The sequence below is a fragment of the Sinocyclocheilus anshuiensis genome, unplaced genomic scaffold (genome assembly GCF_001515605.1).
Source record: "Sinocyclocheilus anshuiensis isolate Anshui unplaced genomic scaffold, SAMN03320099.WGS_v1.1 scaffold681, whole genome shotgun sequence".
NCBI lineage: Eukaryota > Metazoa > Chordata > Actinopteri > Cypriniformes > Cyprinidae > Sinocyclocheilus > Sinocyclocheilus anshuiensis.
The window spans coordinates 714,687-736,950 of record NW_015537978.1 but is presented as its reverse complement, the minus strand read 5'-3'; the positions used below and the strand labels follow the sequence as shown (position 1 = coordinate 736,950).

General features: G+C 37.8%; 2 protein-coding genes across 2 annotated transcripts in view; one reads left to right on the top strand and one right to left on the bottom strand.

The window, feature by feature from the left end:
- Positions 1–3,114: 3,114 nt before the first annotated feature.
- On the bottom strand, positions 3,115–13,770 carry LOC107672706 (ribosomal biogenesis protein LAS1L-like). Its single transcript, XM_016466011.1, has 13 exons — positions 13,442–13,770; positions 11,354–11,479; positions 11,195–11,264; positions 11,032–11,113; positions 10,747–10,914; positions 7,892–7,938; positions 6,264–6,364; positions 6,096–6,181; positions 5,798–6,001; positions 5,188–5,323; positions 4,810–5,111; positions 3,774–3,924; positions 3,115–3,682 (listed from the first exon to the last, which is right to left on the bottom strand). The coding sequence occupies exons 1-13, from the start codon at positions 13,684–13,686 to the stop codon at positions 3,589–3,591; spliced, it is 1,812 nt and encodes a 603-aa protein (XP_016321497.1). The 5' UTR covers positions 13,687–13,770; the 3' UTR covers positions 3,115–3,588.
- Positions 13,771–15,288: 1,518 nt separating this feature from the next.
- LOC107672695 (moesin-like) overlaps positions 15,289–22,264 on the top strand; it is a 25,795-nt gene continuing 18,819 nt past the window's right edge. Inside the window, exon 1 of the mRNA XM_016466005.1 lies at positions 15,289–15,664. Coding sequence (XP_016321491.1) covers positions 15,653–15,664 — 12 coding nt within the window. The 5' untranslated portion in view covers positions 15,289–15,652. The remainder of the gene's footprint in view (positions 15,665–22,264) is intronic.

Sequence of the window (22,264 nt, the reverse complement as noted above, 5' to 3'; positions counted from 1 at the left end):
AATTTGAATGTTTTTTTTTTCCTTTTTTATTTTATGCTCTAATAATTGTGCGTTCAGTATTGCCTGCTATAGTACCGGCTGTGGCAGAATTGCAGTTCTGTTATGTTATGAATTGTGACCACTGATCTATAATAGTATATATAGATCAGTGATTGTGACGCATTTTGGAATGCAGTTATGTGAAATCCAGCTAGAAGTGTCAAGGTGGGGTTACATTTAATGTTGTTTGGCAAATTTTTTGTGGGCGAAATGCAGTCATTTCAATAGGAATCCATAGGATTGGGAATTTATGCAAGGCAATAAATTTCCCCATACAAGTTTCGCAATGAGTTCAAGAAGTTGGTCACACACATTGACAGTAGACATTTTTGCCCACAAACTTTCGCTAATGTGACCACACTTTTAACTTCATTGATGTACTTACGCAGTGTATGTTTCAGGCCTAAATGTGTATTTTTGTTTGTGATGGAAGTGTTTTTACGGCTGGGTTTCTCCTTTTCCCCTTCTCCTTTGAACCTAGGAGCAAACAATCCCGAAGTATGTGTTTCTAGAGCAGTCTAGAAACGAATTTCTTGTAAATTACGACATTGCTGTCCGCTGCTTATGCTCCGAGGTTCAGACCCCTGTGCAGTTGAGCAGCAAGCTACCAACACAACAAATGTCCAGAAACGACCTTTTGCTTGTTGATACAAATTGTATCTATTTCTTGATTGTAAAAAAAAAAAAATATATATATATATTTCTGAGCTGTACAGTATCACTTATATGAGTATATATATCTATATATATTTGAAAAAAAAAGCTTAGTTTTGTTTAAAAAAAAAAAGGATAAAGAAATATAATGCCATAATGTCAGTGATACCGTGTGTCACTCGAGTAGCCCATAGAGATGGCTTATTTCCTGCCGGGCAGACAACTACAGACAGGGATCTCTCTCTCTCTTTCTCTCTCTCTCTCTCATTTCGTTATCCGTCCTCTCATACCTCCTTCACTTCTCCATGCCTCGAAATTAGTTGTTTAATGATTATTTTAGAAGGTGAAAGTTTACCTCAGCGGAGCTGAACTTCATTACTGTTTGACTGCAGGATTCGTAGGGCGTGGCTTTATATATCATCGTTCAGTCTCTTCTCTGTTAAAGGTGTAGATTCAGGAGAGACACATTCTGACACAATCTGTGTGCTCCTAATATATTTTTTCCTCTGTAAATATTGAAAATTAATGTCGAACCTCATGTATTTGCACAGTATTAGTGCATTTCACGTACATGAAGACACTACCAGCTTATCCGAGCAGGATCTCTCTCATACACACACTTATAGACTCGATGGGTTGCCTGGCAACCGCAGTCAGCTGATCACATGCTATCATTAGGCCTGATAAGACTAATGTAAAATGTTGACTGTTGTGTGCGCTAGTGGGAATTTATGGTAAATTCACCGGTATCATAGTTTACCTTCTACAGTAAAGACAAGGAGGCACGTTCCAGGTTGAAGATGAGACTTAAATTTTTTTGTTAGCAACTAGGTGAGTTTAAGCAGCTGAAGTTGACGCCACAGGCACACACTTTCTCTATCGGAGTGTCGTACTGAAAGATATCCACACAAACACATGATTACGCACCTCGTAACCTGCCTTACAGTTTAACTAACGTTACTTTGGTTTGTGAGAGTCGAGCACATTCTGACTGTCGCGCTTCTTGCTTGGGTTTTTTCTTTGTCTTTTCCACAAGTGGAAGTGCTAATGAGAAGATGAAGTTTTTCGGGTTCAGCTCCTTATCTCTATTGGTGTCTGAATGGACAACCTGATTTAACTGCACGAACTGCCGTTTTTTCTGATTGTGTCTGACTAGAATGTCCAAGAGGAATCCACAGGACAACTGGACATGCCCAAAGGAGGGGAAAAAAGTAAAGAAAAACACGCAAAATTTGCTTTTCAAACTGTCAGAAGAGATGGTTTCTCCCATGGCCGGTTGCAGAGCTGATGTAATCTGTACATTTACATGTATGTGTTCAATATTATACACCAGCTATAACTCGCTCACACAAACACTCTCACCAACAGATTGATTCTCAGGAACTAACAGATGTATTATTATTTCAGCTCCTTTATGAAAGACATTATCTTTGATGTTTGCTCTTATAAAACCGCGGCGATTTGTGAAGTAGTGTGGATGATCTTAAATTCGAGTTTTCCATACACAAAATAATGATCTTTAAAAAAGCATCATGTGACCCCTTTAACATTCCCCCCTTGTATTGTTTTTTTTTTCTCGTGCCTTTGCAGGTTGACTGAGTGGTCTTAACACTTTTGAGTCTCGTGCTGTGATGATGACAACATACAATAGTATGTTTTACTGTCTACTGAATGAAACATGTTGCTTTTAAACTTGTTTTCAATATGACAAAAACACGAACCAAAAAAGAGAAAGAAGAAAGTGAAAGGGTGGAAAAACTTTATAACGCTTTGGGTCTGTGGACTCAAACAAAATGTAAGTCTCAATGACAAAAGGTGTTTGTTCCTCTCAATAAAGCTAGACTCTATTTGGTTAACTGTTATCGTGTCTGTGTTCCTATTGGGTGCTTGTTTGTCTGTAGATAGTAAAATGGAATGAAGTAATATAGCAAGTAAGATATTGCAAAACACCAAAGTAAGATGCTGTTATTCAATTCGAACAGAGGCCCCAAGTCACTTCAAATTTCAGATTTGAATTGCATTAGACACAAAACCTGATTTTCTGATTGTTTTTTATCAATTTGTCTCATCCGATTTTAATGGATTTATGAAGTTCACACCGGTGAAAATAAACATGTTGCACAAAGTTTAACAACCATAAACACTTCATTATTTTATTAAGTGTTCTTGTACGATATTTCTTTAATATAAAAGCCACTTGTTTTGACATGTAATGTAATTACATACACAACTGTTCAAATGTTTGGGGGCATTTTTAAGCTTTTGAAATAAGTATCTTATGCTCACCAAGGCTGCAATCATTTGATCAAAAATAGTTATGAAATATCACAAAACAATGCTTTTCTATTTTAGTACATTTTAAAATGTAAATTATTCCTGACTGCAATGCTGAATTTTTGCAAAATATTATATATAGTATACACAAATTACAGTAAACAGGCCCCGAGAAACAGAAAAAAAAAGTAAAAGATGAGTGCACAATACAAAATGAAGTTTATTTGGCAACTTGGTGTTCAAAAATAATGTCATGTAATTTACAACATTTCTCAAACAGCACCAACTTCTTCATTAGAACCTCATGAGACATTGCTCATGGGAGTTTCACTTCCGGATGGTTTGAACAGACACCAAGAGCTGTAAGGCTGAGCTGATCAAACTGCAGCCTGGACTGTAATAACATTAGAGCGAGACCGACAACCACTATTCCTTCTAACGAAGATGGACATGAATTATAAAAGAAACACAGCTTAGTATTTCCAATTTCCGTGCATGAGAGGTTGGAAGTGAGTGTGTGTCTAGAAGAGCCTCAGTCCAGCTTAGCCCTCAAGTGTTTGTCTTTAACATCATAGGGTTCATAGTTCAGTATCTTCAGGCCGCCGAGTATCTGAGTGTGTGTTAGAACAGCTGGAGTCCAGCTTTGAGTTTGCTCAAATCACTGTGAGTCCAAAGCGGCCCATCTGCTCCACCGGCTCTGCTCTGAAGGGGACCACTGTGGATAAAGATGCATTTGAGTGAAAATCATATTACAACATATTAACAACATGTTCCTCCTAACTGTGAAAGTTTCTAACTCCTCTCACCTCCGGTTGCCATGGTGCTGGGGGAGCTGATCTAGCTCCACCTGCTGGTCAAATACAGTAAATGTAGAATAGCACTCCAGCATCAAACAGGAGGGGTCCTCTGGCTGTCCTGGAACCTTTCCTAGCGGGTACTGTTTCCAGGGGACTTTATCTGATTGGACACAAGAACACCAGATTTAAGAGAAGAATTCATTCAAAACCGTTTTAGGATTTACTACTAATTTACCAATTACAGCTACTTGGTGATTGGCCAGATGTTAGATGGGTGGGGTTTTGAGTTGTCACGCTTCCGCATCACATTAAACACCAGCTGACATTACTTGTGCAAACTGGCCCTAGTATTTGTGGAATCCGACCGCCCACATGTGCAATGACTGGAAGTGTGCAGATGGTCTAAATTTATGAATGAATTCATTATTCAAGTAACAGGTGTTGAAGCATTTCATTTATTTGTAATAAACTGCAGACATGCTGCAGCGCAAACATCACATTTCATAAACAGAAGGCAATCCATAAACTAACTGCAGTGTTACTTATATGCTGTATTAGTTTTTAGAAATATTTTGTTGGCTTTTATTTTTTTAGCTTTCGATTTTAATTGTTTTTGTACTTTTTTATTACTTTAAAATAATTGTATTTGGTTTCAGTTTTATTCATTCCAGTACTTAAACTAAATGTAGTTTAAAAATGTTGCCTTGGCAACTAACCCATAAAAAATAAGCTGAAGTTTTAATCTAATATTTCATTTCATTTAAGTTTCATTTCAATGAATAAAAAAAGTACTATAATAGTTTTAATTTTAGTTAACAGCACAGAAGTAAAATGGAAGAAACAGGTTGTACGACTAAATGGTCACATATGTGAAAAGGAAAAAAACACAAAGAAAAAAAACACTTATGAACTTGTGACTTAGTGTAATTAATCAGATGCATACAACTGACCTCCTTACTCAACAATAATGAATAAATTAATAAATACCATTTTTAAAAATATAAAATACTCCACAAAAAGCAGCAGGTGAGGGTGTGAGTGTTACCTGTGCACACGCTCCATGCTGATCCTCGTAACGCAAAATTTCTCTCCTGTACAGTTTCTGCACTTAGCTTTTCCTGGAGGTCCTCTGTGGGCGGAGCCTGCACGGATCTGGGGGCGTGGTTAGATGAGTGGGTGTTACTCTTGAGTCTGTCCTGAAGGTTCTGCAGGGTGTACACAGGCTGAGTGGGGTCTGAGGGTCCGGGGGAGGTGTTTTCATGGTAACCCTGTGTGTAAATGCTGCAGAGCAGGAGCAGGTTCTGCTGGGCGTCATGTGGGAGGGGCTTATCCATGTCACTCAAAATCCTTAAAAGGCAAGTTAAATTAGATTAGTTACTTTGACCCATATGTTTTGTGTAAATATGTGCGCACGTTTACTCACTGTCGCAGAAGGAAAGGTGTAGCTGGGCATGGTGCGTTCACACATGTAGAAATCAGATTCTGCCATGGAAACTGTAATCTGTTCATGAAGATCCTTTCCTTGGATATTTTTAGTCGCTTGTGAGCCTTCAATTCACCTGCCACACAAATAGAGTTTGTTAAAAGAAGTAGTTTAGAAGGACTTTAACACAATGCTCAAGAAAACATTTTTAAAAACCATGGGTCTCATTTACGAAATCTACATACAAATGTTTTCACAAACAAATGATTCACCAATACCATTCATACCCAGCAGGATTTTAGCTGTGACATTTGCATTGGCGATGCTTTTTTTTTTTTTTTTTTTAAGTAAAATGTAATAAAATTAATGAATATGACATAATGAAAAAAAATTTGTCTGGTTATCCACATTCTTCAAAGTACCTTCTTTTGTGTTTAGCATAAGACAGAAATTCATACAGGTTTGGAGCAACTTGAGGGTGAGTAAATGATAAAATGTTCATTTTGGTAAACTATCATGGATGGGTGAACTATCCTTTTAAGTGTCCAAATACTTTTTAAAGACCACTGTATATTACCACAGAGACCTGGAGGATGTCTCAGATTCGTACTTTTGCTGTTGCAGAGTAAAATTTCGGAGATCCAGGAGGCGATGTAGTAAGTTCTGTGACTGGACGGCTCATTCGAGAGCTCAGCGAACAGTTTATCAAGGATCAGATTTATAAAGATGGATGAATTCAAGACCTTCAAACATGGCAACCAGAAGTGCAAAAACACTTGAGGAAGACATGGGGCGAACATGTCCACAGAGTCCTCTACAGAGAGAGAGGGAGAGAGGTAAATTTCATTTACGTGAGCTAAGTCCTTCATGCTTTACTGGTTTATAAACAAAATCTGCTGCATTTGTACCTGAGGGGTCAATATCCAAACACTCCAGTTGTTCTGCAGTAGGAATAAGGAATCCATCCTGCATTAAAACATCAACGAGGACGTCTCTGCAAGACAGACAGAACAGATGGCAATGAGACACATGCTCTTAAACACATCAGAAATAAACACTTGCTCAGTTGCACACACCTGGCCTCTGTGGCGAAGTGTTTGATCTGCGTCAGGATCCAGCTGAGATCAGCGCTGGCATCCGGCCACACGCCACGCTGCTTTGCCAGCTCTTCGTACGTCTGCCAAACACACCAAAACAATGGGCACGACATAATTAACAACTTGAAACTACTTGGATTAATAACAGAAACTTCCTTGAAAGTTTTTAGCTTGTGTCTATCCCACAGACCTACAATACAGTGTTATACACATACCAAAAACTCTCAAGTTTCACCTACTGTTTTCTGAGCATGGTTTAATCGGACATACTACTCATTTGAAATACTTTTTGCATACTATATAGTAGTGAAATTGGCAAATTCAGCCACAGGTTCTTTGTGTATAACTGAGAATTCAAACACTTGTCATCTGATGTTATTAAACTGCCGTCTCAGAAACACAAGCTCATACTGCCCTCTGCTGGTGTCAGGGTTCTTACACCTTTTCCAAAATAAAATTCAAGCACTTTTCAAGCACTTTTCAAGGTGCATTTTCAAGCTTTTCCAGCACTTTACAACTGTGGTAAAATACAGGTTATAAAACGGATAGTTCCGGTCCTTGATTCTGATTGGTTGAGCCGCATTCGAAGCTGTTGTAAATTACTCTACAAACATACACCTTTGTTTACGTCTGTGTGTTGCTCGGCAACCACTTTGTTGCAACCACATGCGTTTCTGAAGAACTACATTGTTTGGCGGAAGAATAATGTTTTCATTAATATCATTATATTTTATTTGCTTTGTTTTATTTTGTGAAACCTTGCTACATATATGGAATAACCGTTTTATAAAGCAATAAGCCCCAAGAAGCTGTGGTTTACAGCGAATTTAACAACGCCCCTTAGCTGTTATAAATTCACTGTAAACCACGGCTTCTTGGGGCTTATCGCTTTAATTGGCTGAGCCGCGTTCGAAGCTGTTGTAAATTACTCTACAAACATACACCTTTGTTTACGTCTGTGTGTTGCTCGGCAACCACTTTGTTGCAACCACATGCGTTTCTGAAGAACTACATTGTTTGGCGGAAGAATAATGTTTTCATTAATATCATTATATTTTATTTGCTTTGTTTTATTTTGTGAAACCTTGCTACATATATGGAATAACCGTTTTATAAAGCAATAAGCCCCAAGAAGCTGTGGTTTACAGCGAATTTAACAACGCCCCTTAGCTGTTAAAGCTGTTGTAAATTACTCTACAAACATACACCTTTGTTTACGTCTGTGTGTTGCTCGGCAACCACTTTGTTGCAACCACATGCGTTTCTGAAGAACTACATTGTTTGGCGGAAGAATAATGTTTTCATTAATATCATTATATTTTATTTGCTTTGTTTTATTTTGTGAAACCTTGCTACATATATGGAATAACCGTTTTATAAAGCAATAAGCCCCAAGAAGCTGTGGTTTACAGCGAATTTAACAACGCCCCTTAGCTGTTATAAATTCACTGTAAACCACGGCTTCTTGGGGCTTATCGCTTTAATTGCCAGCAGGTGGCGCTTTTGGAACGGTTTCCCCGGTAACGACTGTACATAAAGCAGAACTACAGTATCAGACATTATGAGCTGGGATACTATACACAATGTGAGATTGGTCCCAGACTTACCTGAAACTGTTCTCGTTCATAAGAGATGAGCAGTTCTCTGACTTTTTCTGAAAAATAGAGAACAAACAGAGAACTAATATTTAAAGGTCCCATATTGTCAAAACCTGCAAACATGAGCATTTCTGACGATCGTTTCTGTCTAGTCTGCTCGTTTTATCGCGTTTAACCACAGCTGTCGTTGTTTTTTTGTCTGGCAGTGGCAGCAGATATGTGATCAAATTTCTAATTTGAGGCTGTATTACGTCGATTCTGGCACCCAACATCACAACAAGATGCTATTTTAAGCTCCTTATGTAGCCGAATCTGCACTGGTTTGAATGGGCCGCCTCCAGTTTCCCCTTTGTTTTGCTGCCTCCAGCTAGCGCTGTGACGTCACTGACCCTAGTTACCTGTGGTTGGCCTGGTCGTGCGTCACTCAGAACACAACAGACCAATCAGAAGAGAGGCTCATGAATATTAATTAGACCGGCCAAAATCGACCTGTTCTCAGCAGAGCTCCTGAGAGAGGAGCTGTAAAAATATATTGAGATGGTTTTTGGTACTTATACAGCAAATATATATTATTAAGGACATCAAAACCTAAAATAAAACTCCAGAAAGGTGTAAAATATGGGACCTTTAATAGTTCAAAACTATCCACCTTATTTTCCCAGTAAGAGCTTGATATTGCAAACTGGTGTGTCCATATTATTTTAACTTATCATCTTAATTATGAACACACTGGTTTGTAGTGCAAACAGTTTTACAGTTTACTGCACTTTGTTATTCTTCTTGCTATTTCCCTACAGCGGCTAAAGAACCGGAAGTCTCGCACATTCACAGAAAACAGCTTACTTCTGCGTTGAAAAATAAGGTGGATACTACAGTTTTAAGGTTTGGGCTGGGTAAGATTTTTTTTTCATGTTTTTGAAAGAAGTTTCTTTGGCTTATCAAGATGGCATTTATTTGATCAAAAATACAGTAAAAACAGTAATACAGAGAAATATTTTTACAATTTAAATCAACTGTTTTCTATTTTAATATATTTAAAATGTAATTTAATCTTGTGATAGCAAAGCTGGATTTTCAGCATCATTACTCCAGTCCTCAGTGTCCCACGATCCTTCAGAAATCATTCCAATATGCTGATTTGGTGTTGCTTATTTATTTTTTTGGAAACCATAATGCCTTTTTTTCAGGACTCTTTGATTAATAGAAGGAACAGAACATCATTTATTTGAATTATGCATCTTTTATTACATTATAAATGCCTTTACTGTCACTTTTGAATTTAATGTGTCCTTGATTAATAAAAGTATTTTACACCTTTAATTCTGAACAGAGCTAATGCTTTGCATTTAAGTGACATGAAATATCCTCAATACACTACAAAGGAATTTAGTATTATGCAATTTATCCTATATTGTAATATAATTGTCATGCTTTTATTTATTTATTCTGAGCTGTAAGTACAGTAGGGCTGGGCGGTATGGCGATATTATCGTATATCGACGATGTCTCGTAAGTATCGCGATGTCGATGTCAACAGTCAGGTAACAGACGATTATCGACATTATCAGGGAAAAAAATGGACGAATGATAAACCTAGTAAGTTGTAAAAAAATATTTTACATAGCCCCATAGTCACCATACAGGTCTTTTTGCATGCAAGAATTAAATAATTTAGTAGGAGAGTTGGGAATCGAAAAGCTATTCCAATTTCGGAAATCAGATCAGATGCATAAGGTCAGGAATCAAATTACTTGTTATAAAATTACATTTCGATTCTGCTTCTCGATTTCTGTATGCGCATTTATTGTGATTTCAAAAGATTCAACTGCAAGAAGACGAAATAGAACTCACTTCTGCACTCGCGCGCTGTTTTCTGTGCTGCTCAAACACACACACACACACAAAGCGCACGCACAAAAGCCGCCTCTTATATACGCGAACACTAGATTGAGCTCTCTTTCTCGCATTCTTACACATTCGAATGGACAAATACACACAGAATTATATCAAAATATCCCATAAATGCAAACGGTTATGTCTTAAGTGAACGTAAAGAGTTGAGAAAGAAAACGAGGGTGTATTGGATCCGTGCATTGACAGCAGCCGCTGCCGCCAGTCATTAATGTTAATTTAAAGAACGAAAGAAAAGAAAATCCCTCACTGATCTTGACTGAATCACTTTTGTAACCTCAGTTTATATTTTATTTGCCTGTTGTTCGGCGCTGACTACTGTAATGGCAACGTGCATCTGTGTATGCGATTATTTTGGAGATGCATTCCAATATAATTTATCCTTTTTTAGGGTATAGGCCTATTCTATTTTGATCTGCAGTTTAATAAAAGTTAAACAGAAAAAATACAAAAAGTAGCACTGCATGTGTTTCTAACTTTATTTAAACAGACTGTATAATGATGAAAAACCACAAACATGACAGGTATAATTAAAATACACACTATCAGCGCAATATTTTTACAGATTTTTTATACCGTATACAATATAATTATGTTTAATTAAGCTGATATATAGCACTATAAATTCTTAATTCATTCAAACGGCTGAAGACATTATAGTACTATATCTCAGCTCGTCCCTCAACATGCACGCGTTCAGAGATTCGGCAACCCAACACTGAATATTATTTTGTGGGCGTTGTATTTTGATTAATAAAATAAAAATTATAAAAATTACAATACAAAAATGAAATTTAAATTATCGATAAGATATTTTTTACATATCGCCCAGCCCTAAAGTACAGCATATAAAAGTCTGATCAGTGTCTGTCATTTTCCTTCCCTGAAGTTCCACATCTCTCTCCTTTACTGACACAAACTGATGGGAGTTTTATGTATGAAAGGCTACTCACTGTGTGCCTCGATCTCCTTCTGTCTGCGGAGTAGCTCTTCCTCATGTCTTCTAGCAAACTCCTCTTCGTCCTCCTCTTCTGATGAAGAGTTCCAGTCCTCTGTCAGCTGACTGCCCATCTGGCGAGACCAGTACTCTTGATGCAACCAGTCCAGCACAAATCCACAACCTGAAGAACACAAACAAACACAGACACAATGCACAGATTTAAACACTACAATACCATATGCAGCAAACAGAGAAGTCGGTTTACACGCGTGACTGTAAGGGAAGAGCCGTCTCTCACCTTTTCTGCACCACTTTAGTGACGGGAGTCTGCGATGTGTCAGATCATGCCTGAGGTTTACCACCCACTCTGGAATATTTATCTGTCAGAGAGACAAACTGTAGTCAGACTGCAGTTATAGCAGATGATGAAAGACATTCATCTGAGTTGATGTGTGACTTACATTCCCAGCTAACCTTCGTAAGGGTCTGGCAACTCTTTTCTGTTGCCGTTCTGTGATGAGATTAACAAACCTGAAACACAGTCATACTTGTTACTCCAGTAAAGTCAAATTCGATCTGATTTGTATTAGTCAAGTGCACTTGATGGATGATAAACATACCGAACCAGCGCCATGCCATACAGCAGCACTAGATCATTGGCCTCCAGCTGACCTGTGCTGTCCAGCACCTGACAACGGACCAGGTCCGCTGTGCTGTCCACAGCCACTGGAGTGCTTTGTCCAAACCTGTGGCAACAGACAGCATATCAGAGACAATGTTCCAGACCTGTCCTAATAAACTAGTTCAGACATTTTCAAAATGGGGTGCAGGATCTCCAGTGGGCCACAAGACAGAGCTAGGGACTTTGGAGAAAAACAGTGTAAAATAGAATAAAAAATAAATAAATGTAAACAACTAAATAAATAAATAATTGGAATAAAATAAATACAAATGTATTAAAATTAATTAATACATTTGCAATAAATAATTCAAATAAATTAATAGATTTAAAAGTACTAGGGTGATCAGAAAAATAATTAATGTAACATTAGAAACTAAATCTTTTCTTAGTAATACTTTATGCATATTTAAAATACTAATTGTTCAAAGTATATATCAAGGCTTTATACACAATAATAAATAATAAGTTGCCTTGTGCATTTTTAGGAGGGGGTCCCTTGCACCAGTATGGCCATTTTTTTTTGCATATAAAATTTTGAAAACCCATGAACTAGCTAGTTTAACCTGTCCCATGTCAGCGTAGATTAAATGTAAGCATCAATCTCACGAAACTTGCCCAAAACCAAACTAATAGCAAAATATGACATTTTGCATAAAGGCAGTGTAATCTACTGTTAGGACCCTCCAAATTGCTTGTATTTTGACATTATTTCTAGGATAGTTTAAGCATATTTATTTCCTGTGTTGGGCAGATTACTTGCAAATTGTAGTTCGTTACCGATTCCAAGTTACATGATAAAAAAAAATTTAATTAGTAACATAGTTTATTAGATGAGAAATGGGTAGGTGAGGGTAGAGAGGAGGATACAACGGAGGATAAATATATATATTTAGATCACCTAAAATGTGTGAAACATGTCATGGGTTTTTCCAAACAGGGTTCATATGTTAATAATTAAATAAAAAAAATGAAAAATGTATAAGACCGAAAAGAAAACAATACACGAGATGAAACATCAGTTGTCACGTGACCCACCAAACGGCGATCACAACATCTCCAACAACTGTGTATAAGACATCAGGGGCCTGTACCATGAAGCCTGATTAGCTGGCTAGCCAGGTAAGTTTCAGTTTAGTTTGCATCAATCCTGGGTTGTAGGTACCATGAAAGTGGCTTGGCTTTTAGCGGCGTTCATTGCCTTAGTAACTTACACTCCACAGCTAACCTGCTCCTTGGGCAGGTTATGTTCTGAGTTAGAGATCTCAAACTGAAATTGGACCAATCAGATGTGAGCAAAGTGACACATGTCTGACACAAAAAAGTCACTCCCCCCAGTTTCTGTTCCTACAAATTAAAGGTCACTATAAAGTACCTTAAAAAAATACAACAAAATTGTCTGGCTTTAATGATAATTACGATTTATATATGACTTATATAATTATAATATGATTTATGTTACTATTAATCCATTACACACAAGCAATTTTAGTTTAACAATTATTATAAAGCATTTATTTTAAATGAATATTAATATATACAGATCATATCTAATATACATAAGTGGTAGAATCAATAGATAACGCTTTAAAAATCTCTATGTATATAACTTCACAAGTTTCACTTGTGACTGCACTAATAAAACAAGGTAATTTCTTTTATTTGTCCTCTTTCATGAACAAGTACTTCAGTGCAAATGCATTTATATTCCTCATATTCTTTGATCTCTTAACCTTTAAAAAAAAAGAATCACACTGAATCAGACTTGCTCTGTGTTGCAAGGATCGTGATTGGCTATTGGCCACTGATGTCACACATTCATGTGCATGCTCTCCACCAACTCAGGATCAAAAAAGCCTGAGTTGACAAAGAAAGTTGATAATCAGCATCATGGTACCAACAAAACCGGATTGGAGTGGTTTGGTTTTGTCAACTCAACACTAATCCTGTAACTCTGAATTTGTCCATCTACCATCATGGTACAGGCCCCTGATCACTGTCACAGCAGATCCACCCCTGACCACCATACCTGCCCTTCCACGCAGAGATCCTGTGCAGCGCGTGTTTCTGCAGCGCGGGCTCTTTGGAGAACAAATACTCCAGCACATGCTCGTACTCCGCTTTGTTCATCCAGGCCACGACGTGACGCGTCTTCCCCATCGCTTTCTTCTTCATCTTCAGATCGTAGACTTTATGCTTGCGAACGATGTTGTATGTGGAGTCGCAGCAGGGAAACAAGTCTATGCAGTCAGATTCGAAAACAAAACAAACCATACGATTCACGTCAATCTTATTTCCGAACACATCACGGTCCTCAGCGGTGCGGCGGGTTAAACGCTCCCCTTGCACAAGTGATGAACAATGGTTCCGTACGTACCTACAGTACACTTTCAGCAATAGAAGAGAATGTTTAAAATACAGCTTGCAACAATAACGTTAACTGCATTCAAATTATTGTTCTAGGTGTAGTCTACGGCAGTAAAGAGCAGTTTCCTCAAACTCTCGGTCAATTAAAATGATTCAGCATGGTATTTGTACAAAGCTCATGTGCACGATCAGCCATTTTTCCAGATGGGTAAATTTCAGTCAAAGCAGTGACATTAAACCCGTCCCGTCTTGATATCACACAGTGAAATTAAGAGATTAATTTGAACTCTTTAGAAAACACCCCATTAACATTCAGCAATACCAAAAAGTAACATGCTTCTGCATTTGGATCTGGTACCCCATGGTACTTAAATATGACCATCATTTAGTACCATCGTACATTATATCAAAGTACCAAGGTATTACATATTAATCAGTGACTGTACCAACCACAGTAATTTTTGTATGAGAATCCAGTAGATTGTATGATCCTCCAGTGAGCATCTATAAGAGATAATATTCACAATTTGCCATATTTCGATGTCTTTCTATACATTTAAAAAATGAACTTATAGCAATTAGGTCACTGTGCTTTTGAAGAGGATCCTGTTTAACAAAATGACATTACAAAATCGTCTAGTAGGCTCACATTATTAATCAAAGGACATTTGAAAATGACAAAAGTATAGTTATAATAATTTTTAGCCTAGTCTAATTCTAAAGTCCAAATCTAATAGTAATATGTGACCCTGGACCACAAAACCAGTCTTAAGTAGCATGGGTATATTTGTAGCAATAGCCAACAATACATTGTATGGTCAAAATTATAATTGTTTTTAGGATATTAAGTAAAGATCATGTTCCATGAAGATATTTAGTAAATTTCCTACCAGAAATATATCAAAACTCATTTTTTGATTAGTAGTATGCATTGCTACGGACTTAATTTGAACAACTTTAAAGGTGATTTTCTCAATATTTTGAATTTATTGCACCCTCAGATTCCAGATTTTAAAATAGTTGTATCTCGGCCAAATATTGTCCTATCCTAACAAACCATCAATGGATTATTCAGCTTTCAGATGATGTATAAATCTCAGTTTTAAGAAAAAATGGACCCTTATGACTGGTTTTGTGGTCCAGGGTCACATATCACATGTTCTAAAAGATGCTGACAATGTTTATCAGTAGGCCTATTTTATAGGGATATATAAGAGTGTTTGTTGTACAGGAAGAGTTTTCAGTCTTGGGTCTCTCCTATATGTTATTTAGTTTGAATATAAGTTATTTCTTTCAAATGTCATTTTGTCAACTTTGAGACAAGTTGCATAGCACGATTAAGTTTTTGTCCATATAAAGTCTCGCTGTGTTCCTCAAGTGAAACGCATTTCCCGTACCAAACTCTGCCATTCGAGTTTGGAATTTCTGGGGAAAATGACGTCACTGTTGGAATTGTGTGGGATACCCCCACCTCGAGTTCCCAGAGCGCGCGTTGGAGCGCCGGCGTCCGCGGCACACAAAGCAGCAGCAGCAGCGAATAACGGGGTCTGTGAGAATCCGGGCGGAGTTTAGTCAGACGCGCTTTGGTGTGCTTGCATCGGCTGGGCTGGGTGTGGTTTTCAAAACTCAGTTCCGTTAGCAGGAAACGACTCTAGGACCACCAGTACTTCATCTGAGCGACAAAGACGCAGCGAAAAGTGAATCTTTGTCTTCGGGACCTGGAAGAGATTTGAGGAGAAGCTTTGGCGGTGGCGGTTGCTCACTCTTGCGCGGGGACGTCAGCCGATGGGAAAAAGTTTGGCTTTCTGTTGACTTCATTGTATCAGCTCAGTTTGTGACACGTCCGCGAGAGAAGAGACAAAACACAGACAAAATGCCGAAAACGGTGAGTACCCTTGAGAAATGGAAACGGTTGGGTTGAGTTTGTGCTGTATCAAACAAAGACGGGAAGAGGTTTCACTGTGCTTTCGAAAGCTGCGCATTTTTGGTGAAACAGGAGACAGTAGCGACGCGTAGGCGGTCGAAAGGGGCGAGGATGGGCTTTCTCTTGTTGGCATTTTTGCCAGCTAATTCCCGCGGGTGAGCAGTAGGCCATGCGCAGTGCACTATTTACGGCAAGAATCAATTATTTGGACAATGACGGTCGTTCATTCCATCCGAATGCACTGAAGAATAACTTGTTGCGTTGGAAATTAAAAGGCCGACTTCTGTACTTTATTAGTTTCTCTACTTTTCTGTACTCATACCTTCGCAGTATGTTGTACTCTATAAGCAATTGTTTAGACATTACATGAACTTAGCATGATTTCCCCCCCCCCTAAACCATTTTTACTCATTTATTTCTCTCTGGCAGTGGCGTTTGGTGTTGTATGGGGCTGAACCGTTACTCGGTGGCAACCTGTAACCCCCCTCTCTCTCACGTTCACGGAATTCGTTCACTGATATCATTACGCCAGTAGGTGGCAACAAAAACGTCTTTTTGTGTTATGAGTGAGTTATTAAATCTCAACTCAACCAATTTAATAGAAACACTAGTTGTATTATTCTACACATTTACTAAAAATGTCAGTTAATAACGTTTAAATGCCGCCCCCCCCCTCCCCCCAAATGATAACTAATCAAGTCTGTTATTTTTCTCTCCATTTTGTACACATTATTTTAATTCTATATCGGTCGTTTTTAAAAATGTGATTATTTAGTTCCGGTGTCCTGACATTTTATCCTACCCGTCAGATTGTCCTACCAGGTTTTACTGCGCATGCGCACATCAATATTTGTCCTTTTTCTCACTCTGAACAACAATATTTAATGTATCTGCATTACTGTAAGGGTAGGTTTAGGGTTGGGGTAGGTGTAGACTTTAATAAAACACAATCTAATAGGTAGAAAAAATTATTTATTGTTGGTTTCCTGTAGCTGTATCCCTTCTAGCCACAACCGCGAATATAACACAATTACTGTATTTGCATTACTGTAAGGATAGGTTTAGGGTTGGGGTAGGTGTAGATGTTAATAAACCATCATTTTACAGGTAGCATTTTTTGTTGTTGAATTGTACTACCCACTGTTATAATGGGAGGTAGCACAAATCGACAGAACACTGGTACTACTTTTTATGAACGATAACGAACAGCCTTGTCAGCAGATCTGCGTTGACAAATGAGATGCTTCGTTCAAATTCAAAGCAACTACTCGTTCAATAAAAAAAAAATAAAAAAAATGAACAAAAATTTTTTAATTAATGTCTTAAGTCATTTGTGATTTCACTGACATTTGACATCTTTTGTCAGCTTTGTTAAAAATGGGAAAAAAATAGGCATGGCATGAATGTTCACTCATTTGAACATTCATTCAAAGCGATTCACGGCTGCATCCGAAAACTCTAAAATGCTGCCTTCGGAGGCAGCACTCCAAGGCAGGAAGGCATCAAGGCACGTCCGAATCCAAATTCTGCTTTACTTCCTGTCTCCGGAGGAACCTTCTTCTGATCTAATTTTGAAGGCAGCATAGATGTATCCTTCGCTGCCTTTGATATCCCACAATCCTGTTTGTTCCATTCCGTGACGGTTGAGCTAAAAAATAAAGATGGCATCTGAAAGTTGCGTTTGGTGGTCAGTTTGTCTGTAAATGTATATTTCTGACTAACTTTTTGCACTTTTGATGTTATTTCTAGCGAGAAATCAGTATTATAATAATTAAATATTCGTTTATTTAACACAAAAACTCGTTCTATTTTGTTGTAGATCATTTAACCATTATGCTGCCTCAGAAGCCTGTCCGAAATCAGTTTCATGAGGTGCCTTCGTGCAAAAACGCTGCCTGCAAAGTCATTGCCTCATACGGCAGCGAGGCAGCAAGTCAACTGCCTAAGTTTTTGGATGCAGCCCACGTGTTCAGTTCATTTAAGCCTCTGTCCAGTAGCATAATGGCGCATTTTCGATCTGCTTTTGATAAGTGGTTCCGGATTAGAAATATGAGGCTGTTCTAGGGTTTTTGGAGCTCGTCTGTCACTAGTGAGGGCAAGACGAGCTCATGGCTCAGTCTTGGACGATTTTCCATGCCAAGGCGTGGTGCTCACCCAAATACAGTAGAAAACAGCCTTTTTTTGGCTAGAGTCCCTGATTTTTTTTTTTTGGTTACACCTCACAATTAATGAATCATTGTTTAGGTTAAGATTAAATTTAAGACCACAGAACAACAGTAGGATGGAAGTACACATCACTTTCTCACAAGTTTTTCATTTATTCTTTTTTTTTTTTTTTACTTTCTCCATGAAATGCCTTTCATTGTTTGAGTGTCAGAAGTTAGTATTGCATGAGTCCTATATTACAAGTATTCAAAAGAACCACTAGCAAAAAAGTACCATGGGCATGTGCTTGGGGCTTGTGGCATATTGTTCTTTGAAAAGTACCATGTAAATACCCAAATGACTAAAACAGGCTAATGATTTGAAACTGATTTTCTTTGCCTTTCTTTTGCATTCAAAAGATTGAATGTATTATATTAGATAATACTTTATTAGCCTTCATCAAGAAGTCATTAAGAAAAACACACACACACAAATTATATATATATATATATATATATATATATAAACAGATCAGTAATGATGTACATGAAAATGTGAATTAAAGATTTATGACAAACTCTTAATCTGTGAAGCACTATATACTTTAAATACTGTAATTTTTTTATTAATATAATGTGAGTTATTAGCCTGTTAAATGGCTGTATTAGACATTTGAGTATTGATATTGTGGTTAAGCTCTAATTTCAAGTTGTTGTGTTTTTCTTCTTCTTAAAATAGCATCACATCCTTGCACAATAGCTTACATGTAGCTTGTTAGTTTCCTCTCATGTTCTGAGGGAAGAGAAGCTCAGGTCAAGAACAGTTTGAGTGTGAATGTAAATGTTAACCGGATGTAATATCAGAGGCGTTTAGGCTGAGAAAACAGATGAAACATGACACTAAAATGAAGAGTGTCGGTGAGGTTGTGTGGCTGATTGCTGCACACTAGATAGTACCGTTTCTTTTCCGAGAATAGATGTTTTTTTGTGATAATAGAAATCAGTCTAGTATAAGTAGATGGGGTTTCTCTTGTCACTGGCGACACTGGATGCATTTATAGAGGGTTGGATCTGCTTATGGAATCATATTGGCCTGTAAAATGAGTCAGAACCTTTTTTCGGCCGTTATTGTAGACTCCTACAAGTCCAAGAGTTTCTTTCTGAAAATGACTCAAGGTTTCTGTGTTTATATCACTTCCTGTTTAAGCGTTTCCTGTTCGGGGCCAGCTAGGCTTGACGCTGCTGCGCAGTACCTTATTTGGAGTTTCACAGAACTGCGGCGTCTGCACACATACGCTCTCACACACACAGCTTTGTGTAGTGAGTATGGGCCCCTTTTCATCTGCAGATTTCTGTTGCCCAAAATGCAGCTGTGTATGACAGCTAATGTACTAAAATGGCCTCTTTTATAACAAACACACTCCTCTCTCTCTTTTCCTTCATGCACATGCACTCACACATATGCATTTATCTCCAGTCATCAGTTTCTCAGTGTACTGAGAGGGAGTTTTGTGACCTCTGTAGGTTCATGTCAGAGGGGAGTGTGCAGGCGAGAAGTGAGGTACTGATAAAGGTCAACTTAACACTATAACCCTTGTGCAAAATTTTATTAACAGTTTTGTGTGAGTTTATATCTGTTAGTAAGATATGTAAGATATAGTAATATCTTACATAGTAAGATATTACATAGTATCTTACTGATATAGTAAGATGTCTCTTAGTAAGTTTGGGGTTGGTACAATTTTCAGCGTTTTTGAAAGAAGCCACTTATGCTGAGTAAGGCTGCATTTAGGCCTATTTAATCAAATATACAGTATAAACAGTAATATTTTGAAATATCATTACAACTTAAAATAACTTTCTATTCTAAATTTCTATTTCAGTACTTTTCATAATTTAAAATATAGTAAAATATAGGGCTGCACGATAAATCGCAGCTCGTCAGTGAACAACGGCTCTATGTAGTTAATGCTGCTCAATGTGAAAGCACGCACGTGATGGAGATTTACCGCTGATTACAGAACCGGCTTTCTGACAAGATGCGCATTAAATATGGCATGCGATTTATCGTGCAGCCCTAGTAAAATATAATGTAATTGTGATTGCAAAGCAAAACAATTTTTCAGCAGCTGTTACTCTAGTCTTCAGTGTCACACAGTCCTTCAGAAATTATTGTAACATGCTGATTTGGTGCTTGAGAAACAAGTTGAAAACAGTTGTTCTGCTAAATATTTTTGTGGAAACTGAGACATTTTTTCAGGATTCTTTGATTAATAGGAAGCTTCAAAAACAGCATTTATATGAAAACGTTTGTAACACTGTAAATGTTACTGTCACTTTTGATCAATTTAATGCATCTTTGCTGAATAAAAGTGTTAGTTTCCTTCAAGACAAAAATTCTTACCGACCCCAAACCGTTGAATGGTAGTGTATTCGCAATTTTTTCTTTTTGTTTTGGATTGTCTAGAAAATACCTCTCTTTGAAACCCCATATTTAAAGTTCAGGTTTAATTCTGTCAACAAAAGTACACAGATATGATTGAGTGCACACTAAAAAGGAGTGTAATGTCCAGACCATAAGTCCTGTAACTGATTTAAAGGGGTCCTATTATGCTTTTACTTTTAGCAAATGTAGCACTGCCAGTTGTCGTTGGAGATTCCTAGTCCTCCTTTCCGTTCTTTCAATCGCTTTACGTATACGTCGACATTCCATGTCCATTATTGTGAAACCCGCGAGACACAACAAAAACACAGCTCCGATCACAGCGTCCTCCATCCTTCTGTTGTTAACGTTGTTCTTCTTTGTTTCCGTTGTTAAACGCCGCGCACAAATGATGTCGCTGTCAACCGGCTTACGTCACTTCCTAGTACACACTGTCGGTGCGAAGGCAACCCTTTAAATGGTACTGGGAAAAAGTTCGCACAAAATCATCCCAGTACTTTAGTACTGTACATTTAGTTCTGGAACTAAAGCGGTGCGAAAGTGTCTACATCATTACATTTAGTATTATTTGCTTAAATATTATTCCTGACCTGGTTAGTGGTTACCATGACCATGAAGTTAGAAAGGGGTTGGAGGTCTCTGGTATGTGCGAAGTGGACTGATTAACTGCAAACACACACACACACATGGTCAGATTAATGATTTTTAATAAGGTAAAGCTCCAGGGGGGTTTGAGGAGAAAGCTCTAGAGTTTGTTGAACAGTTCACATTTCAATGGAGGAAAACTGCAGCATTGAACGACATCTCACTTCAGCCTCATGTGAGTTGAACTGTGTGTGTGGGTCTGTGTAAAGCAATACAAATAGATTATAAGCTAAAATAGTTGGATAAATTTGCAAGTGGTTTTGGACAGTCACATGAAAAGCTTTATAGCTTTGAACAAGATATTTTGTACAAGACTATTATGTAACTGCATAATGCTGGTGTCAGTTTTATTTTTAAAGAACTTCCACTCTAGAGTAAATGAGCTGTATTCATTTAGTGGCAGAAGCCTTTGGTGTAGCTATAAGGACCTCGATTATTTATTTAAATATGTTTTGTGAGATAGCTCATTGTTAAAACACAGCCACATTTCAACTTCAAATTCATATTCATGCGTTTTTATCCTGTTTCAGCATTGGAAGCTACTGATACTATGTTCGTGTAAATGCATAGTAGTTTGTCTGTAAAGTGGATTTCAAGAGAGAGATTTGATCCTGCAGTAACAAGATGCTGTTGAAGTAATTCATGTAAATATTTCCCTGCAATATGGAAGTTCTGAACAGTTCCTGTTTTTTAAGATTGTTTGTTCATTTCTACCAGCTGTATTGTTGTTTTATGCAGTTTTATGTTTTGTGGTGAAGGTCTTGTAACTGTTTGCTGTTTTAAAGTTTAGCATAATTGTTTCCAAACTACTAGAAATTACAATAATTTGACTTTGATTAAGCTATAATGGTGCCGTGACATGGCATGTTTTTGCTAGTTTTCCTCTGTTGCATACTACAATGGAAAACACACACACACACACGACACAGACAAATGTGTGGGCAAATGTGCATTAAAAACAAAAGTTCAGATGAGGTTTGGCAACAAATACACTCCGATTTTGCTGTCTCTATGATTTTTGGAGGAAGTATTGTCATTATCCTGAATCAGACGACCAAAAGAGGGGGAGGGAGTGAGAAGAAAAGAGGTTGACTTTCACCACCACAGTTAGTTTGTGGTGTCAGTTAGCGAGGTAACGATAGAATAAACACACACATATACAGAGGTTGTTAGGATTTTATCTCCCCTCGTCTGCCTGATAGAAACGGCAGCCATTTTGTCCCTGTATGAATGCATTTTCCAGGCCTACAGCCTCTCTCCGTGTGTGTGTGTGTGTGTGTGTGTGTGTGTGTGTGTGTGTGTGTGTGTGTGTGTGTGTGTGTGTGTGTC

What these genes read in the sequence shown, in the direction of transcription:
- LOC107672706 (XM_016466011.1), bottom strand. Translation starts at nt 13,686, where the DNA reads ATGGTTTGTTTTGTTTTCGAATCTGACTGCATAGACTTGTTTCCCTGC. An exon ending in ACTAAAGTGGTGCAGAAAAG is followed by an intron (nt 10,915 to 11,031) that starts GTGAGAGACGGC and finishes TGTGTTCTTCAG; the next exon opens with GTTGTGGATTTGTGCTGGAC. An exon ending in GAAGGAGATCGAGGCACACA is followed by an intron (nt 7,939 to 10,746) that starts GTGAGTAGCCTT and finishes TCTATTTTTCAG; the next exon opens with AAAAAGTCAGAGAACTGCTC.